At 58.2% G+C, this 17,292-nt stretch overlaps 1 protein-coding gene across 4 annotated transcripts in view; it reads right to left on the reverse strand.

The window, feature by feature from the left end:
- Positions 1 to 43: 43 nt before the first annotated feature.
- The window catches only part of STKLD1 (serine/threonine kinase like domain containing 1), a 21,344-nt gene continuing 4,095 nt past the window's right edge, over positions 44 to 17,292 (reverse strand). The window contains exons 3-19 of one of the 4 annotated variants that reach the window (XM_073889915.1): positions 17,048 to 17,092; positions 15,624 to 15,809; positions 13,825 to 13,926; positions 11,644 to 11,714; positions 10,715 to 10,830; positions 9,292 to 9,410; positions 8,635 to 8,798; positions 7,931 to 8,061; positions 6,443 to 6,526; positions 4,992 to 5,108; positions 4,522 to 4,662; positions 3,562 to 3,690; positions 2,745 to 2,873; positions 2,545 to 2,673; positions 1,157 to 1,297; positions 747 to 826; positions 44 to 629 (exon numbers count right to left, since the gene is read on the reverse strand). In XM_073889915.1, coding sequence (XP_073746016.1) covers positions 540 to 629; positions 747 to 826; positions 1,157 to 1,297; positions 2,545 to 2,673; positions 2,745 to 2,873; positions 3,562 to 3,690; positions 4,522 to 4,662; positions 4,992 to 5,108; positions 6,443 to 6,526; positions 7,931 to 8,061; positions 8,635 to 8,798; positions 9,292 to 9,410; positions 10,715 to 10,830; positions 11,644 to 11,714; positions 13,825 to 13,926; positions 15,624 to 15,809; positions 17,048 to 17,092 — 1,974 coding nt within the window. In that variant the 3' untranslated portion in view covers positions 44 to 539. The remainder of the gene's footprint in view (positions 630 to 746; positions 827 to 1,156; positions 1,298 to 2,544; positions 2,674 to 2,744; positions 2,874 to 3,561; positions 3,691 to 4,521; positions 4,663 to 4,991; positions 5,109 to 6,442; positions 6,527 to 7,930; positions 8,062 to 8,634; positions 8,799 to 9,291; positions 9,411 to 10,714; positions 10,831 to 11,643; positions 11,715 to 13,824; positions 13,927 to 15,623; positions 15,810 to 17,047; positions 17,093 to 17,292) is intronic. The other 3 variants (XM_025859489.2, XM_073889916.1, XM_073889917.1) reach the window with 3 other exon arrangements.

The raw sequence follows: 17,292 nt of genomic DNA on the forward strand, positions 1-17,292 counted from the left end.
TGGGTGCCCCTGCGTGTCTAGGACGGACGTGCTGACCCCCGGCTGTTGGGCTGGAGCACAGCGCGGGGTTGATCCAGGTGTGAGGGTCTTCTGAGAATAGTCGGGAGCAGTGGGGTGCACTCAGTGCATAAAGCCCCAGGCTTCACTGAGCCACTTGGCTGCTGCACAAGGAAGGCCCAAACCCACTGAGGATATTTAACATAAATGCAGGTTTTTACTTGAGGTAGAGCTTCTGAAGGTCACTCTGTTTCTCTCATCTAGAGTGGCCCCAAAGGACCACTGTGTCCAACTGGCACATTGACCAGGCCAGGGCCGCAGCCTGCGGGACACCTGCCAAACCGCGCTCCCAGAGCACCACCGGCCCATCCTGCCCCCAGGACGCTTCCGTGCCAGGCGCCGGCCTTGGGCCTCGCCCTGGAGACAGTCCCCCGAAGCCTAAGGAAAACACCATTCACCGGGCAGCCCTGGGGGCATAGGAGGAAAGGAAGGGCAGGAGAGAAGGTGGGGAGGGGTCGGGAGGCCTTGGGGTGTCTGCCTCCTCAGGGCAGAGCTGACTGTTCTCCTGCGGAGCTGGGTGGCGTGGTGGCCTCCAGCCTTAGCAACACCGTCTCTGCGTACGAAACCAGCTCCTGGAAAGAGAAGGGTCATCAGAAACTACACCCGCAGATTCAAGTCTGTTATACACAGAACCTTGACCGTAGAGGCAGGTGGGAGGCCTGGTTTTTGGGGCCCCTGTGGGTACTCACCAGGCTGGAGGTGAAGCGCTCCTTGATCTCCTGGACCAGGGGCCCGATGCCACTGGACACCAGCTCAGGCAGGATCTCCTCTGTGGGCAAAGCAGAGAGTCCTGAGGGCGGGGCACAGCCAGCCTGATGCCCCACAGCCCTTACCGGGGCGCCTCTGAGGAGGCCGGCAGGACAAGGCTGGGCCCATCCCCCTCGGGCTCAGCCCAACCCGCGCGCTGCCTCTGAGGCTCGGGAGCCGGGCATCCCTCACGGTCAGCGCGGCGCCTAGTGCCTAGTGAGCCCTCCCACTGAACCGACAGGAAGTGGCGATTCGGTTCTTTCCCTCCCCCCCCCCACCAGTTAGAGCTGGGAGCAAGGTGCCTCTGACCACTGGCGTCCTGGAGGGGTGGGGAGGGCAGGGGGACTCTCACTGTAGTTGGCCAGGTGGGCCAGCAGCATGCAGACATTCTCTACCACCTCAGGGTCGTCCTTGTAGAGCCGGTACATCTCCTGGAGGAGATTGAGGCCGCTGCCGCCCTCCTCTGGCGCTACCACCTGCAGGGCCGCCAGCTCTGGGGGGTGAGGGTGTGCCTTCACTCCAGCTGCTATGCCTCAGTGTCCTCTAGCCAGTGGGGTGACGGCGGTACCAAGTTCTCAGGGTCGTTGAGAGTCCAAAGCTCTTAGGATAGCAAGGACCTCAGCCACTGGCAGAGGAGGCCGTGTCCCGCTGCTTGGGGACATCTGAGGTCGGTGTGTCCCCATGGTGGGACATGTACACCCCACCTCCCTCTTCCAACAGAAGGCTCCTGTCCTCGGGGTGCTCTCAGCCTGTGGGCAGCAGGAGTGCTAAAGCGCATTGCAGAGTGCGCCTACAGCGTGGGCGCAGGGGGGACCCCAACACTGCACACATACACCCCCAGTTAGGGGCTAGACCCTGACTCTTGAGGGGCTGGGGACCAGTGTAAATGTTACTCATCAGACCCTCTGGAACCTGGGGATCTGACGCTCAGGTGGGATGACTTGAGTGTCCCAGCCAACACGTGGCAAAGCCCATTCTCTCCCAGATGTGGGCCCTGGGCTTGGGCCATCCCCTCCTCCATTGCTGAGCCAGGCCCCTTTTGCCCTCAGGACCTCAGCCTCGCTCCCATCCCCTGAAGGTGGGCAGCTGATGCAGACTGTGTGGGTGGGACCCCAGGCTGGGGGAGAGCCCCGGAGCCCAGGGTGTCTAACTGGAAAGGAAGACCCTGCCAGTGGTCCTTGGAGCCTCCCTCCCAGGAGTGAGGGTGGCCACACTCCCTTCCTCGGGCCCAGACAACTCCAGGCTGAGAAGCAGACTGGCCTTGGCCCTTGGCCCCCAGCCCAGCCCAGCCCAGCCCACCCCTGGGACACGGAGTTGGGAACCAGATCTCAAAGGAGCTGAAGCCCCGCTCACACCCCAGCGGGGAACCTTGTCCAGTCTGCAAGCCCCAAGTGTGTCTGAGGGGTTCTAGTGCCATCCTGTCACAGTGCCAGGTGCTGCACACTGAGCAACAACAAACCGGTCCTGTTACGGGGGTGGGACCTGGCCCCTGGGGTGTTCTGATAAGCTAAACCTGTTGGGGATGCCTGTGCAGACCTAATACGTGTTCGTGGACAGGGAAAGAGAATGCAGCAAAAAAAAAAGTCTCCGTGGCAACTTCTGGATGAAGGAACTATAGACTGTTCTTTTCCTTTTTTGATCCTTTTGCTTCTGTGTTGGGTTTGCGGGCGGCTGGCAGACCTGCCTTGCTGAGTTTTGCCCCCACCTCCTAGTGGTAGCCCCGTCCATAACCGGGCTCACCGGACACCTTCGCGAGGCTGGCCAGCCCCCGGTAGGCGTTGTTCACCAGCAGGACTCTGTCCGGGCACAGCCGGATGCTTCGCAGGAACAGGGCCACCACATCTTCAAACTGGTGCTCCTTTATGCAACCTGCAGAGGGCCTAGGTGAGGCCTCGTGGCCTTGCGCGTGGGGCGCACGCTTCCCAGCCCGGGCTGCTCACCTAGCATGGACAGCAGCCCGAAGACCCCACAGCCGGCTTCAGCCATCTCCACGTCCCCAGGGTAGGTGGCCAGCACCTCGGGAATGAGGACCGCGGCTTTCTCCAAAGGGGTCTTGTTCACAGTGATAGCTGCAACCAGCGCGGGATGGAGGCAACACCTAGCCCTTGAGTGCATGCAGCAGTGCCTGCTGTATACATAGCCCCACACCCCCCGCCTCCCACCTGTTGGGGGAGAGGTCAGGGAAAAGGGGAGTTTTTGGAGGGTAGGGACTCTCTGCCCCCAACTGGTCTTGGGGGGTTTTGTACTCTGGGTGTGGACAGCGCTCTCTGGTTTCCCAGGCTCTCTGTGGCCTGGAGCCCTCTTTTCCTTAGAACGAATGCCCAAACGGCCAGAGGGCTAAGACGGGGCCTGGAGGAGAGGAAGCAGCACAGCCTCGGGGCCCTTTCTGAATCTAGAGTGACAGGAGGGGGCCAGTGCCAAGCTACCATCAGAAACCAGGGACTGCCCGGGAAATCCCAGAATGTGTGGCAGGTGTGGCAGGCTCCTCCCAGGGCGGGAGCCACCAGAGTCTGTGACGACCTACCTGGTCAGGACAAGAGGTCCTGCCTCCGCTGGGTGCAGCCCCCCTTCCCCGCCCCCCCCTTACTTTTCCTCTGCTTACAGGCTCTCAGAAGAGTCTTTCTGTGGGCTCTGCTCTTGAAGTGTTTAAGGTACAGGCCGTGGAGGCCCTTGAAGGCTGTCAGAGGTGATTAAGGAGCGGCAAGGATAGCAGCCCCCCACCCCCCAACAGGAGAGTGGGAGGAGGGGCCCCCTCACCGTCCACCATCAGGGCCCAGAGCAGCCTCAGGCCATTGATGCAGATGTCCCTGTTTGTGGAGAAGGCACTCAGGTGCTCCAGGATATGCTCAAACAGCCCAGCATTCTGCAGCTTCTCTGAGGCCGATTCTGTGGGCAGGCCCCATAATTAGGGCCGCGGAGAACCCCCTCCTCCAGGAAGCCTACCCTGAGCACCACCTCCCTCCGTGGTGCTTGCCAACGCATGCAGGCCCATGCATCCTGCATTTCTGAGCATCTACTTTGGGCCAGTCATACCCAGTGTGGGGCCCTGAAACAAGAGGACATGACCCATCCCCTGGGTCACCAGTCCCTGTATTGCCTATCCCATGACGGGGCTGGGGCCAGCCTCCTGGGTCCACACAGAGCAGGCCTGAGCCTTCTGGGGTGGGAGCAATGATTATGTCTTTCCTGGTGGGTGAGCTGACACCCACTGTGCCTGATGGCTCTGATTTATGCCTGTTGTCCTAACGGGCTTATTCGTAGCACCCCTGTTCACTCCCTAAAGTGGGCTCCAGTCGAGCGGGGTGAAGGGCAGAGTGCAGGCGTCCTGCCCCTGGCCACAGGACTCCAGGTGAGCATCCTTGGGCTCGCGGGCCCAGCTGCCTGAGGAGGTGGGTGGGAGCAATGCACGGTGTGTACGGCCCTTGCTTCTCCACAGCCTCCCCCAGTGCTGCCACCCCCTGCCTGGCTGGCTGGGGACCACAGGAGCTCAGGTGCCCCGTGAAGAGATGAACGAGGCGTGAAGCCCATGGTGGCACCTGGTTGATGTCTGCACGTTTGTGGAGGGAACAAGTGACAGTCAAACGGAAGCTTCCCGTCAAGAGACAAAAAAAAGGCCAAGCATGTGGAACAGCCCCAGCACAGGCAGTGCAAGCGTGCGCTGTCATGGGCAGGCCGCCCCCACACCCCAGCTGAGCAGGGAGGGCCAGGCCGACCCACCCTGGCTGGAGATGATGGTGAGCAGGCTGTAGACCGTGACCAGGAGCTGCTCTGACTCGGGGTGGTTCCACAGGGTGCTCAGCAGGACAGAGATGACAGAGCTGTCACTCAGCACCTCGGCTGCCGGGTCCTGCGCCAGCGCTGCTCGGGCCAAGGGAAGATGACCAGGGTTACGTCCCACACTGGGGATCATGGGGCAGGTAGCCTGCAGGGGGGCCCCCCTCCCTGGCTGGAGGGTAGGCAATGCCCCCACTTTGTGTGGAGAAAGCCAAGGTCAGGCTTGTTCTGGAGTAGGTCCCCGTAAGTGCTGGTTGCACGATGGGGCAAAGGACGGAAGGGGTGGGCACCTGCCCAGCCCATGTGGCCGGTGAGTAAGTGGCACCGGGCAGCCAGTGCTGGTTTCCAAGACTCTGCCGGGCCCGGGATGAGGTGCCAGGGTCAACATTTAACCCACGTGGCTCGGCACCCACCTTGACCCAGGCTGCGCAGCAGGAGGGAACAGGCGTAGAGCTGTATGTCAAGGATCCTCTCGTGTTTCTTCATGATGGTGATCAACATCTCTACCAGCTCCATTGGCCACGGCAGACCTGGCAGGGCCGGGTGGCAAGGTTGAACCTCGGCCCAGGAGCAGGGGGTAGGAAGGGTGTACGGACCAGACCAGGGAGTCCCACGCCGCTGGGGGTCTACAGGGCATCACACACGGGCGCCTGGACAGATGAGTAGGCGAGGAAAGAATGTGTGTCTGCCCTGGGCATCTTCTTACTCTAGCAGCTCTCTGAGGTGGAGGCTTCCTATCGCTCTTACAGGTGAGAAAACAGGGTCAGAGAGACCAAAGCACTTGCTTTCAACCCAGCCTGTCTGACTCTGGAGTCTGTGGCCATAACTGCCCTGAGTGCAGGCGTCTGTGGGTCTCATGGACTTTCCCTGGGCGGGCAGCGGCGGAGGGTCCGGTCCCTGCAGTGCCCCTTCCCCACGCCCTTAGAGTGGGGAGCGAGAGCCCTCCGTCTCAGGCCTGCCGCGAGAACATCCAGAACAAGAGCACAGGCCCCAGGAGGCCCAGCACAGCTAACCCGCCTCCCAGTGAGGCCGGCTCCCTCAGCCCCTCCAGGAAGACAAAGTCTCCCTTCCTGGGGACTCTTCCGGCCACAGCCTCGCTCCAGAAGGGGCCCAGGGGAAGGACGAGAAAGAGGGAACGGCAAGGAGCCAGTAGGAAGTCTCTGCTACTGACTCAGAGATGCGCCAGCCGCTGGAACAGGCCTTCTGTGGAAGGACAGATGGACGGACAGTTGACGGATGGGTGGACAAACGGACAGATGGGGGGTGGACGGAGGACTGACGGATGGATGAGGGAGTGAGTATAATATTCAGGCTGGTGAGGCAAGTTGAATGGAGAGATTTTATGAGACACTATTTTGGCAAAATTTTAAAAGATATGAATACTGCTTGGTGGACGGTGTTGGGGAGAGATGCTGTCACGCACTCTTGATAGGCGGGTAAGTAATTGGTGGTATCTGTGAAAGAGTGAAATATTTATACCCCGAGCACCTAGGAATTTGTCCCACAGCGCACCGGGGCCCATGCTCTGGGGTGTTCGGTCCCGTGCCGTTTATCATACTGGACAGTTGGCAACTGCCCAGCCAGCCGTCGATGGACATGGGGGAAAAGACAGGAGCCTTACTAAGAGCCCGTGAGAACCGTGTGAGGGCCAGTCACTACACTGTTTGCTCACCGAGCCACCCCATCCCCCCCTTCTGCTGGGCAAAAGGGGCGACACGGGAAGAATTCCCAGCAAGCCTCAGAGGTGTAGGAGAGGCCCTCTAGGAGAGCTCGGAGAGAAGGGCCACAGCCACCCACCCCAGAGGCCCGGGCCACAGGCTGAGCCCGGGAGGAGCGGGGGAAGGTGGGAGCGTGGGGGGTCTACCTAGCTGGTCTTCAGGCATTCGTAGGAGCCTCTTCATGGCTCTGAGCTGGACTTCAGGTTGGCTGGAGAAGTTCTGCATGACCTCTGCAGGAGACAGGACCGCATGGGGAGGAGGCTTCTGAGGGCCGGGGCGCCTGGAGCCCACCTGGAGGCACCACACTGCCCACAGATCCATGCGATAGGGCATTCTCACCCCCATTCCGCAGGCCTAGCAGTTGGTCCAGAGTCAAACCCAAGCCTGTCCTGGAGCCTCACTGGAGGCTCAAGACAGCCAGAGTTCTCCCCCGAGACCAGGGCTCCTTCCACTGCTCCTCCGAGCCTCCCTGCAGGGCTCTTTGCCTTTGACTCCTAACAGATGACCCCAGCCCCACAATGGGCTGCAGCGTCCAGCTGGGCACATTGGAGACCCCTTCCTTATCCCGTGGCCAACTCAGGACCCCTCCTCCACCCGTGTCTGGGCGCTGTGCACCTCGGAGCGGCCCACAAACGGGCCCTGTGGTTCTCCTTACTTTTAGATGAGCAAACAGGCTCAGAGAGGGCGACTCGCTCAAGACCACTGAGCAGGTGGGTGATGGGCTTCCATCGGACCTAGCTGCCTGCCTCCAAAGCCCCCTGCCGGGAGATGTGGTGGAGGGGGGACAGAAGCTAGGGCCTTGAGACCGTCCCTTCCCCGGAAGTGGGGGCAGAGGCGGCAGTTGGGGGAGGAGCCCCCTGTCACAAGCAGCCAGTGCAGGGAGCCACGGAGGAGAGGAGGAAGTGAGCAGACCACCCAGAGCACAGAGGGATGGGCGAGTGGAGTCGACCTCGAACCTGAAGGTGGCCTCTAGTCCCATGGTCCACCCAAGGCCTTGGGTGTGGTGGCTGTGCAGTCCCTGTGCTGGGAGCCACAGGGAGCCCCCCACCAGGGGCACGCAGTGGAGACAAAGTGCTGGGTGGTGAGTGAGCACTGGGCCAGGTCACTGGCAGCACCCTCAGCTGAGGCCTGCCCGTGTCCCATGGCAGACAGAGCCCCTGCAGGGACGCGCCTGCTGGTCCAGGACCCCTGCAGTGCCCATTCCCGTGCCCAGCACCATTCTGGGCGTGTAGAAACCACACAGGAACAGGTGCTGAGTGGGGCAACCACTCTGGGCATGGCGATCACTGTGTGGCAGGGTGTGGAAGCAAACAGCAGGGGCCTCCAGGGGTTGTGACAGTGGGGGTCTGCTCAGCTGTCATGAGCACCATGTAGCACGAGGGGAGCGGAAACAGCGGCCAGGCATTGAGATGAACTCTGGTACAGGTGACAGGAGTGAGGGAGGGTATCTGAGCGGGGGGTACCCTGAGCAACGCAGTGCCTGGGGTGGGATGGAAGGGAGAGCCCCGAAGCCTTCCAACACCCTGGCCACGTGTCAGGAGCAGTCCACGGGACTGGGTGGCGGGGGGAGGCACTGACCCCCCCCCCCAGAGCTGAGACAACAGCTCCCTCCCCCTCTGGGCCCCCACCATCACCTAAAATGCTGGCGACGTTACTTTCCAGCAGCAGGTCGGTGATGAAGGCAGGGACCACCCGCTGGTGCAGGGTCAGAGCAACACTGGAGGACTGGAAGTTGCTGCTCACGAAGGTGATGTGGATCACATCCCTGGAGGGAGCCGAGACGGCCGCTGGGCTCCCCTGCAGGACTCTCTGTGGGGCTCCTGCCCGCAGACAGGCAGGCAGACACCCAACCTCCACCCTCCTGTTTGGGATTCCATTGGGCAGCACCTCCCCCAGCAGTCCCACCTCCAGGAGGGGACCGGGCTTGCTCCCTGGGTGCGGGAGCACGGGGCTGGGCCCCTCCCTCCGTAAAATATATTGAACAATCAGATTTGACAACCGTGTTCGTATAAAGGTGCACAGAACCCAGGCCGGATTCACTGTTTTATGTTCCTTTCTTCCTTCTCTTGTTAAGACAAACTACAATTGGAACATGGTCCTGGTCCTCGGGGACCTCCGCACCTGAGGGAGAAGCCGGCTCTGCCGGCTCCAGGGCTCAGAGGTGTGCGTGCCGCTCTAGCAGTTTGGGATGGGCCATGCTTGGGAAAGCCCAGCGGGCCACGGAGGAGTGGGCGCGTTGGTGGCATCAAAACGCCGAGTGGCTGTGTATGCAGGACGGCGGAGAGACGGCGAAAGATTCATGGAAAGATTAAGATACAGCTGCAGCCCCTGGGCTCACCTGATTGTTACTCGCTCCGAGGGGTCGATCTGCAGCATCGAAGGTAGAAGAGAACGGAAAGTTTCCACATCGGGGATCTTCTTCTCCTCCATGGTCTGCAGGACGCCCTTCAGGCCGTCAGGCATGCTCCGGATGGACTTTCGCAGATGCATGGCTTCTGCTCTCTGAGGGAACACAGACAGCACTGCTCCATCGGCCCAACCCTGACCGTGCCCCAGGGCGAGCCGGCAAGAGGGCCAGAGGTGGGAAGACCAGGGACCTGAGCCTGCACAGCCACCTGGGGTCCCGAGGTGCATTCAGGCCCGCCAGGGTCCAGTTTCCCTGGCTTGCATCCCACCGGGGGTGAACTGGTGCACCTGAACTCGCTTTTCTCATTCATAAGGAGGCAGTGAGCTCCCGGGGAGTCCCCCATCAGGGTTAGCCATGGGGCAGTTTGAATTATCTCAGTCAGCATCATCACCACGCCGGGGCCCTGAAGGCCAAATATTGAGTGCGGGGGTGCCCCACACAGCGCCTTGGAGGCACAGAGCAAGGCAGGAGGACGCAGGTGGGGGGAATGTGCCCCCTTTGAGCCAAGGTCAGCAGGGCTGGCTTTCTGGGGACGTGCGGTGTGGGGTTCAGGGCGTGGTAGGGAGCGGTCGGCAGAAGGCAGCTCACATTTATGAAGGAGCAGCTGACCATGTCGAGAATGATGCAGCCCAGGGACCAGATGTCCGACTTCTGGCTGAAGGAGAAGTTGAGCGCTTCGGGGGCCATCCAGGACTTCTGAAAAGGGTCTGTTGGCAGGAGAAGGTGTCAGATGCATGAGTCCTGTGCTCCCTGGGGGAGCAAGCGGCTCAGAGAGGGAAGGGGGGGTAGGGAGGTGCTATCTATGGAGGGGAAGGAAGAGGGCCCTGGTCTTCAGTCAGTGAGGTTGCCACATGGGCACGTGCCCAACCAGGCTGGCCCAGGGTGCACACTCCCATCTTGGTGCCCAATATGGCTGCAGATGTGGTTCGAAAGAGGCATGTGCCAAGAAGGCTGAAACTTCCACCCTCTTTTAAACATCTTGCTCCTCTAAAGGTCAGAACCTGGAGGCAAGGGCGCCTGGGTGGCTCAGTTGGTTGGGCGACTGCCTTCGGCTCAGGTCATGATCCTGGAGTCCTGGGATTGAGTCCCGCATCGGGCTCCCTGCTCAGCGGGGAGTCTGCTTCTCCCTCTGACCCTCTTCCCTCTCGTGCTCTCTATCTCTCATTCTCTCTCAAATAAATAAATAAAATCTTTAAAAAAAAAAAAAAAAAGAAAGAACGAACCTGCAGGCAAAATGCCAGTGGCCCCACACTAGTCTCTAAACTGGAACCCCACACAAGGAGCCAAAAGAGCAGGGTCATCAGTCTGTTAGTTCCTGATAGACCTCAGGCAGCCCCTCCCTCTCTGGACCTTCGTTCCCCAGCCAAAGAGTAAAGGGGTGGCCTCCAGGACCCCTGCCATCCACACCACCAGCAGATCTACCTACTCACCCATCCATCCATCTGCCCCTCCATCCACCTGTCCGTCCACCCATCCATTTATCCTCTGTGCATGCAGGACTCTAAAATTCTCAACTGTGGTTACTCTCTCCATCCCTGGCAGCTGGTATAGGCTGGAAGCCCAGCTCCCTTTGCCCCGCTGTCTTTTCAAAGGAAGGAGAACCCATCTCCCCTTCCTCCCCACACCTACCATCACCTTGGTGATTTTTTAGGACTCAGTAAAGTACTCCAGCTCTCACCAGTGTATGGCATCCACTAGCCCCCATTCTCCTTCCATGAAGGTTAACATTTTCTGGGTGTCTTTTGGACCCTGCCCGCATGCACCGCCCCCCCACCCCGGCATGGTGGTACTTCTGCTTGGTTACAACCCAGGCAAGGGGGTCTCTTTGGAGCCCACATAAGCCCACGGAGGTCTGTAGGGACCTTCTGAGCAAGGAGAGGTTTGATGTTGCCTTGTTCCAGCTCGGGCCGCTGCCCTCTGGACTCCAGGAGCAACCCCACTCCGGTGAGTGGCCCCTCCCCCACTGTGCCCCAGCCACTGCTGTCCTGCAGCCCGGGAGGACCCCAGCCACCTTCCTCTGCGCGGATGTTCCACTTGGCTTTGTCTGTCATCAGTGCGTGGGAGCTCAGGTCCTGTAATTTGCAGTGGGTGCTGCTGACAAGGGCTATGTTGGAGGGCTTGAGATTCCTGAAACCAAGAGGTGGGACTTTTGTCCGGGGGCGTGCCCGCCTTTCCACCCACCACCTGCGGGCCACGCAACCCTCCTGGGGTGGAGGCCAGAGCACCCTGAACCTCATTGCCCCACCCAGTTCTGCCCTTCTCTCAACAAATGCCCCCTTTGCAGCCCACTTTTTAAGTAGTGTTTCCTGCAGAAATAAAATATACCCAGTTATTTTAAATTGCAAAACCACAAGCCAACTACATACAAGTGGGAAAACACCAATCCTTCTGCTGCTTTTCTGCTAACATCCATCCACCTCCTTCCAGATCTCAGCTATGCATTTGTTTTTGGGGACTGGTTTTCAACCATTTTGTCATGTTCAGTGACATCAACGCTAAATCGTGAGCATTTTCTTTGTACATAGGGTCCACATGGTTCTGTCCTTTAACATCCGATACCGACCCAATCTGCAGCCATTCCCAGCCCCTGCAGACTGTGCGTGCCACAGCCCTGCCACTCGCGGGGCTGAAGCTTAGCCCCGCCACCCAACCAGAGGGCACGGCGCGCAGCCTAATCACTTCCTTCCTGGCGCTGTTATCTGGCTGCTCGCCCTGTACTTTAGAACCAGCCTGCCCCGGTCAGCGTCCACTCCTGAAGCTGGGTGAATCACTGCAGGTGACGTGGAGGGGGTAGCATTCTCTGTGAGCCCGGGAGGGGCCCTGGAAAGGTGCCCACGCTTATCCTGGCTGTGCTGACCCCGGCCACACCTCTCTCCCCTGGTTCTGCCCAAGGGGACTCCGTGCCCTTTCTCCTGCAGCAGCCTGGCCACCCGCGGTCACCTGTGGATGATGTCCAGTTGGTGCAGGTATTCCAAAGCGTCCAACACCTGGCCCAGCATGTTCTGCAACCACTGGGGAAAGAGCGAGAGATGCCAGAATTGGTGGGGTGGGGGGTGTTCTCCCGGCAGCTGGCTTAGGCAGGTCAGTGACCCCCTCGAAGCAGCCAGCGAGATCATGGAATGCTCTCTCCTTGCTTCTGAAGACAGGCCCAAAGCTACAGAAGAGCTCAGAGCCAGTGCAAGAGATTTCTGCCTCAGGTCCCTTTCAGGCTCAAGTGCGCGGGGCTCTCCAGACAGGACAGCCAGGTCAGCCAGGGCAACGTTCTTGTTTCCAGATCCCACATTGCCGTCTCCACACCGGAGATACTCTAGCCTGGGCCCCACCCCTTGTGGGTATCAGAGATATCGAAGCCTTTATTCCCTACTCTGGGGCTTGCCTCTCTATGTCATTAGAAGGAAAAGAGCTCTGATAAAGAACATTCTGGAAACAACTGTGTGGCAGAAACAAGATCCGGCTAGTCTCCAGGGCAGTGATTTTCAAACCGGGTTCCTAGGAACCCTAGATTCTACTCAGGGGTATCAGAGAGGGGCTGAGTGAACAGGACCCTGGGCTTCTTCCCATTCCACCTTCCACCCGTCCTCCTAAGCTTCTTGATTAGAGTAGTTTTGCCTTCCTTGCTGGGTTTCTGAGAACATTCTGTGCTTGAAAGGGTTCCACCACTGACAGAAAGTTTGAAACCCACTCCAGAGCCTACGCCCGAGGTCCACATTGGGAGAGGAGCTGCGTGCCCCTCAGAAGCCCTCAGGGGCAGGACGGTGCCCAGAGGCCCCCGAGCAGAGGTGTGCTCAGAACAAAAGCAGGCAGAATTTACTCGGGGTGGATCATAGGCGTAATATGAAAGCAAAAATGAACAGCTCAAAAGACAACAGGAAAATAACTTCATGACCTTGGGGCAGGACAGACTTTCACAGAGGCTCAAAGGTGCTAACGATAAAAGAAGCGTTGATAAACTCACTTCGTTACAGTCAAGAACTTCTGGGGGCGCCCGGGTGGCTCAATCGGCTAAGTGTCTGCCTTCGGCTCAGGTCATGATCCCAGGGTCCTGGGATCGAGTCCCGCATCAGGCTCCCTGCTCAGTGGGGAGCCTGCTTCTCCTTCTCCCTCTGCCCCTCTCCCCCTGCTTGTGCTCTCTCTCTCTCAAATAAATGAAATCTTAAAAAAAAAAACCAAAAACTTCTGTTCATCAAAAGACATGGTTAAGAAAGTGCATTGGCAAACCACAGACAGGAAGAAGACGCTCTGGATGCCCATATCCACAATGTGTAAAGAACACCTACAGATCAATAAGAAAAGACAAACAATCCCGATGTTTAAACGGACAAAAAACTTGAAAAGGCACAAAATCCAAATGGCTAAAAAGCACTCCCTGTGATTACTCATAATAACTCCAATTAAAACGCAATTTTTAATTAAAATGAAAAAGACTGAAGTGTTGGCCAGAAAGTAGGAACTGGAAGGCATACACCTTTTGCTGGGAGTAACCCCAAATCAACCAAACCATCGTGGATGCTGGAATATCTACTAAACCTGCTCTACAATCCAACAACTGCACGCCCAGGGGTTCGTCCAGAAAAGATGAGTGTTTAGGTCCACTGGTAAGCATACCCAGGAGCGTTCATGGCAACAGCCCCAAACTGGAAACACCCTACAGGGTCATAGCACTAGGCTATGCACAGACCGATGGGGCCACACAACGGGACGGCACCTAGCCATGACACGGACGATTTCCTGATCCACTCACGACGTAAGAGACCAGACACAAACAGCAACATGCTGCATGAGTCCATGACGGGGGACTTCAGGGCAGGCAGAAGGACCTCTGGAGACAGAAGTCCAACCGTGGGCACGGCCGGGACTTCTGGAGCTCCAGGAGCATTCTGCATCTCGATCAGCGGAAGGTTATGTGAGTGTCTGCCTGTGTACAAGGCACCGAGCTGTGCACTTAAGACTTGTGCACATTACACCCTGCAAACACCTCCACACATAAACGTAAGAAGAAATCGGGCCAGACTCCAGTAGTGCCTGCCCTCCCCTCTGCCCCTTTGCCCCCTGATTGAGCCTGTGACTTCACAAGGCCCAGGTGGTCCCCAGGCCCGGTGTGTCCTACAGCGTCTGTCTTACTTCAGAGTCAATGATTGTCCTGGTCTCCCTCTTCTTCTCGATGACCTTCTGGAAGCTCCCCTTGTTGTGCTCCATCACCAGGCAGAGGAACAGAGAGGAGATCTGATGGGGACACAAGGCCTTAGCCAGATGCCACGGTTCTGGTCCCCAGAAGCCCAGGCCTGGGAGCCTGTGTGAGGCTCCCTGCCCCTGGGCCTCCCTCCACTGGGCCTCCATCCGCAGGGGCGCAGTGGCCGGAGGAACACGGTCAGAGGCGGGGTAAGAGCCCCTCGCAGGCAGCTCCTGCTCACGCCTCCTGCCTCATCTATCCTCCCCTCCCCCTGCGCCCCGGCCCCGGCTCCTCCGTCCGCACAAAGCCCCCGGACTTTTTTTTTTCTTTCTTTTTTTTTTTTTTTTAAAGATTTTATTTAGTTATTTGACAGAGAGAGACATAGTGAGAGCGGGAACACAAGCAGGGGGAGTGGGAGAGGGAGAAGCAGGCCTCCTGCTGAGCAGGGAGCCCGATGCGGGGCTCGATCCCAGGACCCTGGGATCATGACCTGAGCCGAAGGCAGACGCTTAACGACTGAGCCCCCTAGGCGCCCCGCCCCCGGACTTTTCTGAAAGCGGCCCGGGCCTTCTGGCTACTGGACACACAGACCCCTGTGTCTGGGACCCCGCCTCTTCCCAGGGTAACTATTTATTCCCTAGGGCTTAGCTTGGGTCCGTTTCCTCCCTCGGAGGAGCCTGCCCCGAGTGGGATTCCAGCAGACCGGGTCAGCGGCCTTAGCTCTGGGCTCTCCGAGGACCCTGCTTTTCCTTCCACAGTGAAATGTCCTCTTGGCTTTTCTGTCTCCTTGAGAGTGTTATGGGGTGCAGGCTGTTCTTACGGCCCAGCTGGGCAGGGGGCACGTGCATGAGGGGCCCCTCCACTCCTGCGCGAACCCTTGGCTGTCCACCCCAGATAAGGACCCTAATGTGGAGGTCCAATTATGGTCTGACACTCACCAAGAAGCCTTGCAACCTCCCTTCACCTCCAGCCCCCCCCCCCCCCCCCCGTTCAACCTTCCCTTCCCCCTCAGTCCCCTTTGGGATAATTTGCAAGATTCTTGATCTGTGTAAACACAAGAAGTCCTGTAGCCTATGGGCTGAAGTATAGGGCTTGGGGGCTTACAAGACCCCGATCTGAATCCCACTTAGCTGTGTGTTTTGTTTTTTCCTACTCAGCTGTTACTAGCTGTGTGGTCTTGGAGAGCTCCTTGACCTCTCTGAGCCCCAGGGAAATGAGACTGGTACTTCTGACCCCGCAAATCTCCCCGGGTCTGAGGAGGACCATGCAGCTAGTCAGTAAACTGCAGGAGCCACAAAAGTCAAAGGTCCAGAGGCCCAGGACAGTTTGACGCCAAATAAGGGGGAAAAGCAGGGACTGGCTTCAGAACACCTGCTCCTTCCAGGGAAGTCAAAAGCTCCACCTTCAGAGGGCAGACTCACTGAGCCTTTGGCTGCAGGATGAGCTCAGGAGCTGGGCCACGGACTGGGTAGGTAACCAGGACGAACTTGTTTCTCTTAGCTTCTATTTCTTCTTTAAGTCGTATACCAACCCCTCCTATGCTGAAACTCTTGGGGGCTCATATGAGATGATGCCTAGAGAGGCCCCCGCAGGGCTCCCAGTAAGTGCTGAGTCAGGGGTAGCCATATTTAGAGTCACTGCCATTGCAGCTTGGGGGGTTATAATGGCATTGGAGTGCTCTGTGCTCAGCTCGCTTGTTCCGGGAGCCACGGAATGGCAGCTGAGCCTGCAGGTGTCGACTCCAACCCACCTCACTGTTCCATATGATGAAGAGCTCCTGGTATATGGAGATGTGGGGGTGCTGGAGCTTCCGCAGAGGCATCAGCTGCAGGGACAAGAGCAGAGGAAGTGGAGATGTTCCAGGAACACTGCTTCTCAGCGAGTGCTTCTGTGTCACGTAGCCCAACACAGGCACAATCTCCGGCTCTGAATAGGGCTAGGCACAGGAAGAATAGGAGTGGGCACAAGGAAGGGGGTGCAGCCATGTGCTTTGGAGCCAGGCAGCCTTGTGTGGGTCCCGTCTCTCCCGCATGTGGGGCTGGCTATGCTGTGTGACTGAGGAGAGGCTCCTCAACCCCTCTGAGCCTCAAGCCTCGTCTGAAAATGGCAGTAACAGTGGTATCTGCCTCATAGGGGAGTCAGGAGGGCTAATGTGAGCTGGTGCAGGCCAAGTGCCTGATGTGGAGGAAAGAAAGTACAGTGAGGGGTAGCCGGAGATGGTCGTGTGGCCAAAGGGAAGTGGGGCACTGTTGTGCGTGCGCCCATTTCGCCTCCTGGGTGGTGCACACTCGAGGCCCCAGGGCCCCGCTCCCGGCTGAAGGTGCTTGGAGGACCCACACAGTTGGGCTGCAGCAGTGGCTGCTGCGGCCACCAGGAGCCACATGGACAGCTTCTGGTGCCGTCAGGCCGGCTTCGAGAGCAGGTCACCTCGTGGGCTGGGGAAGGGAACGGGGATGGGCACAGCGGTGATGGGGTGGGGGCTGTGGGAGGGTCTCCCACGGTCTCTCCACTTTGCTAGGATGTGGCTGGGGTCCTTCGCTGTGCGGCAGTCATACTGTGGATCGGACAGCTCTTTGCCGGCAAAGCTCAGGAGCCAGGGATTCCAGAAAAAAGGCAACCAAGTAACCGTTAACTAGGAGGGACACATTTGCTCCATGGGAGATTCAAGAGAAACAAAGAAAAACTGCTCAGAGCCTTTGTCCAGCGAGTCCAAGTGCACGTGGCTGTCATTGCTGTTATTATAAATCAGGATGTTCTTGTTGGTTCCAACTGGCCAATTGAAGGAATGTAAAAGAATATATGTTTTCTTTGTTAAGACGATTCGGTAGTTCTCACATTTTCTACTGTAACTAACATTTTTGTAATTGAAAGAACAATACTTTAAAAGATGGTTCTTGGTAGATTAGCCTAGGGCCCTGGCCAACGCTGAAACTTTATCTTCTCTGAGAACATATATTCTAAGTTGTCTGCACCTGGATTTAGAAATGAATGTTTTGGGCACAGACTCCCTTCATGACCTGGGGGTTTCTGGCTTCATAGCATAGGGTAAGAACTGGTTCTGACCCTCCATGTCCCCACCGAGGCTTCTACCCAATCATTCCACAGGAGAGGACAGAACAGTCTCTGTGTGTTCTGCATCATGTCCTCTAGAGAGGGAACCACCCAGAGAATTACCTCTTCCAGGGCCTCGTTGGCCTGATGCTCATCAATACATTCCACCTGTAGGGGTACAAGAGCATGAACTCAGTAACTGTGTAGCCAGCCCATCATCACCACCACCATCATCACCACCATCACCATCATCACCACCACCACCACCACCACCACCACCACCATCACCATCATCACCACCATCACCATCATCACCACCACCACCACCACCACAACCACCACCACCACCATCACCATCATCATCACCA

Source organism: Callorhinus ursinus, unplaced genomic scaffold, assembly GCF_003265705.2.
Source record: "Callorhinus ursinus isolate GAN/ISIS: 27379988/994484 unplaced genomic scaffold, GSC_fseal_2.0 scaffold122, whole genome shotgun sequence".
NCBI classification, from domain to species: Eukaryota; Metazoa; Chordata; class Mammalia; order Carnivora; family Otariidae; genus Callorhinus; species Callorhinus ursinus.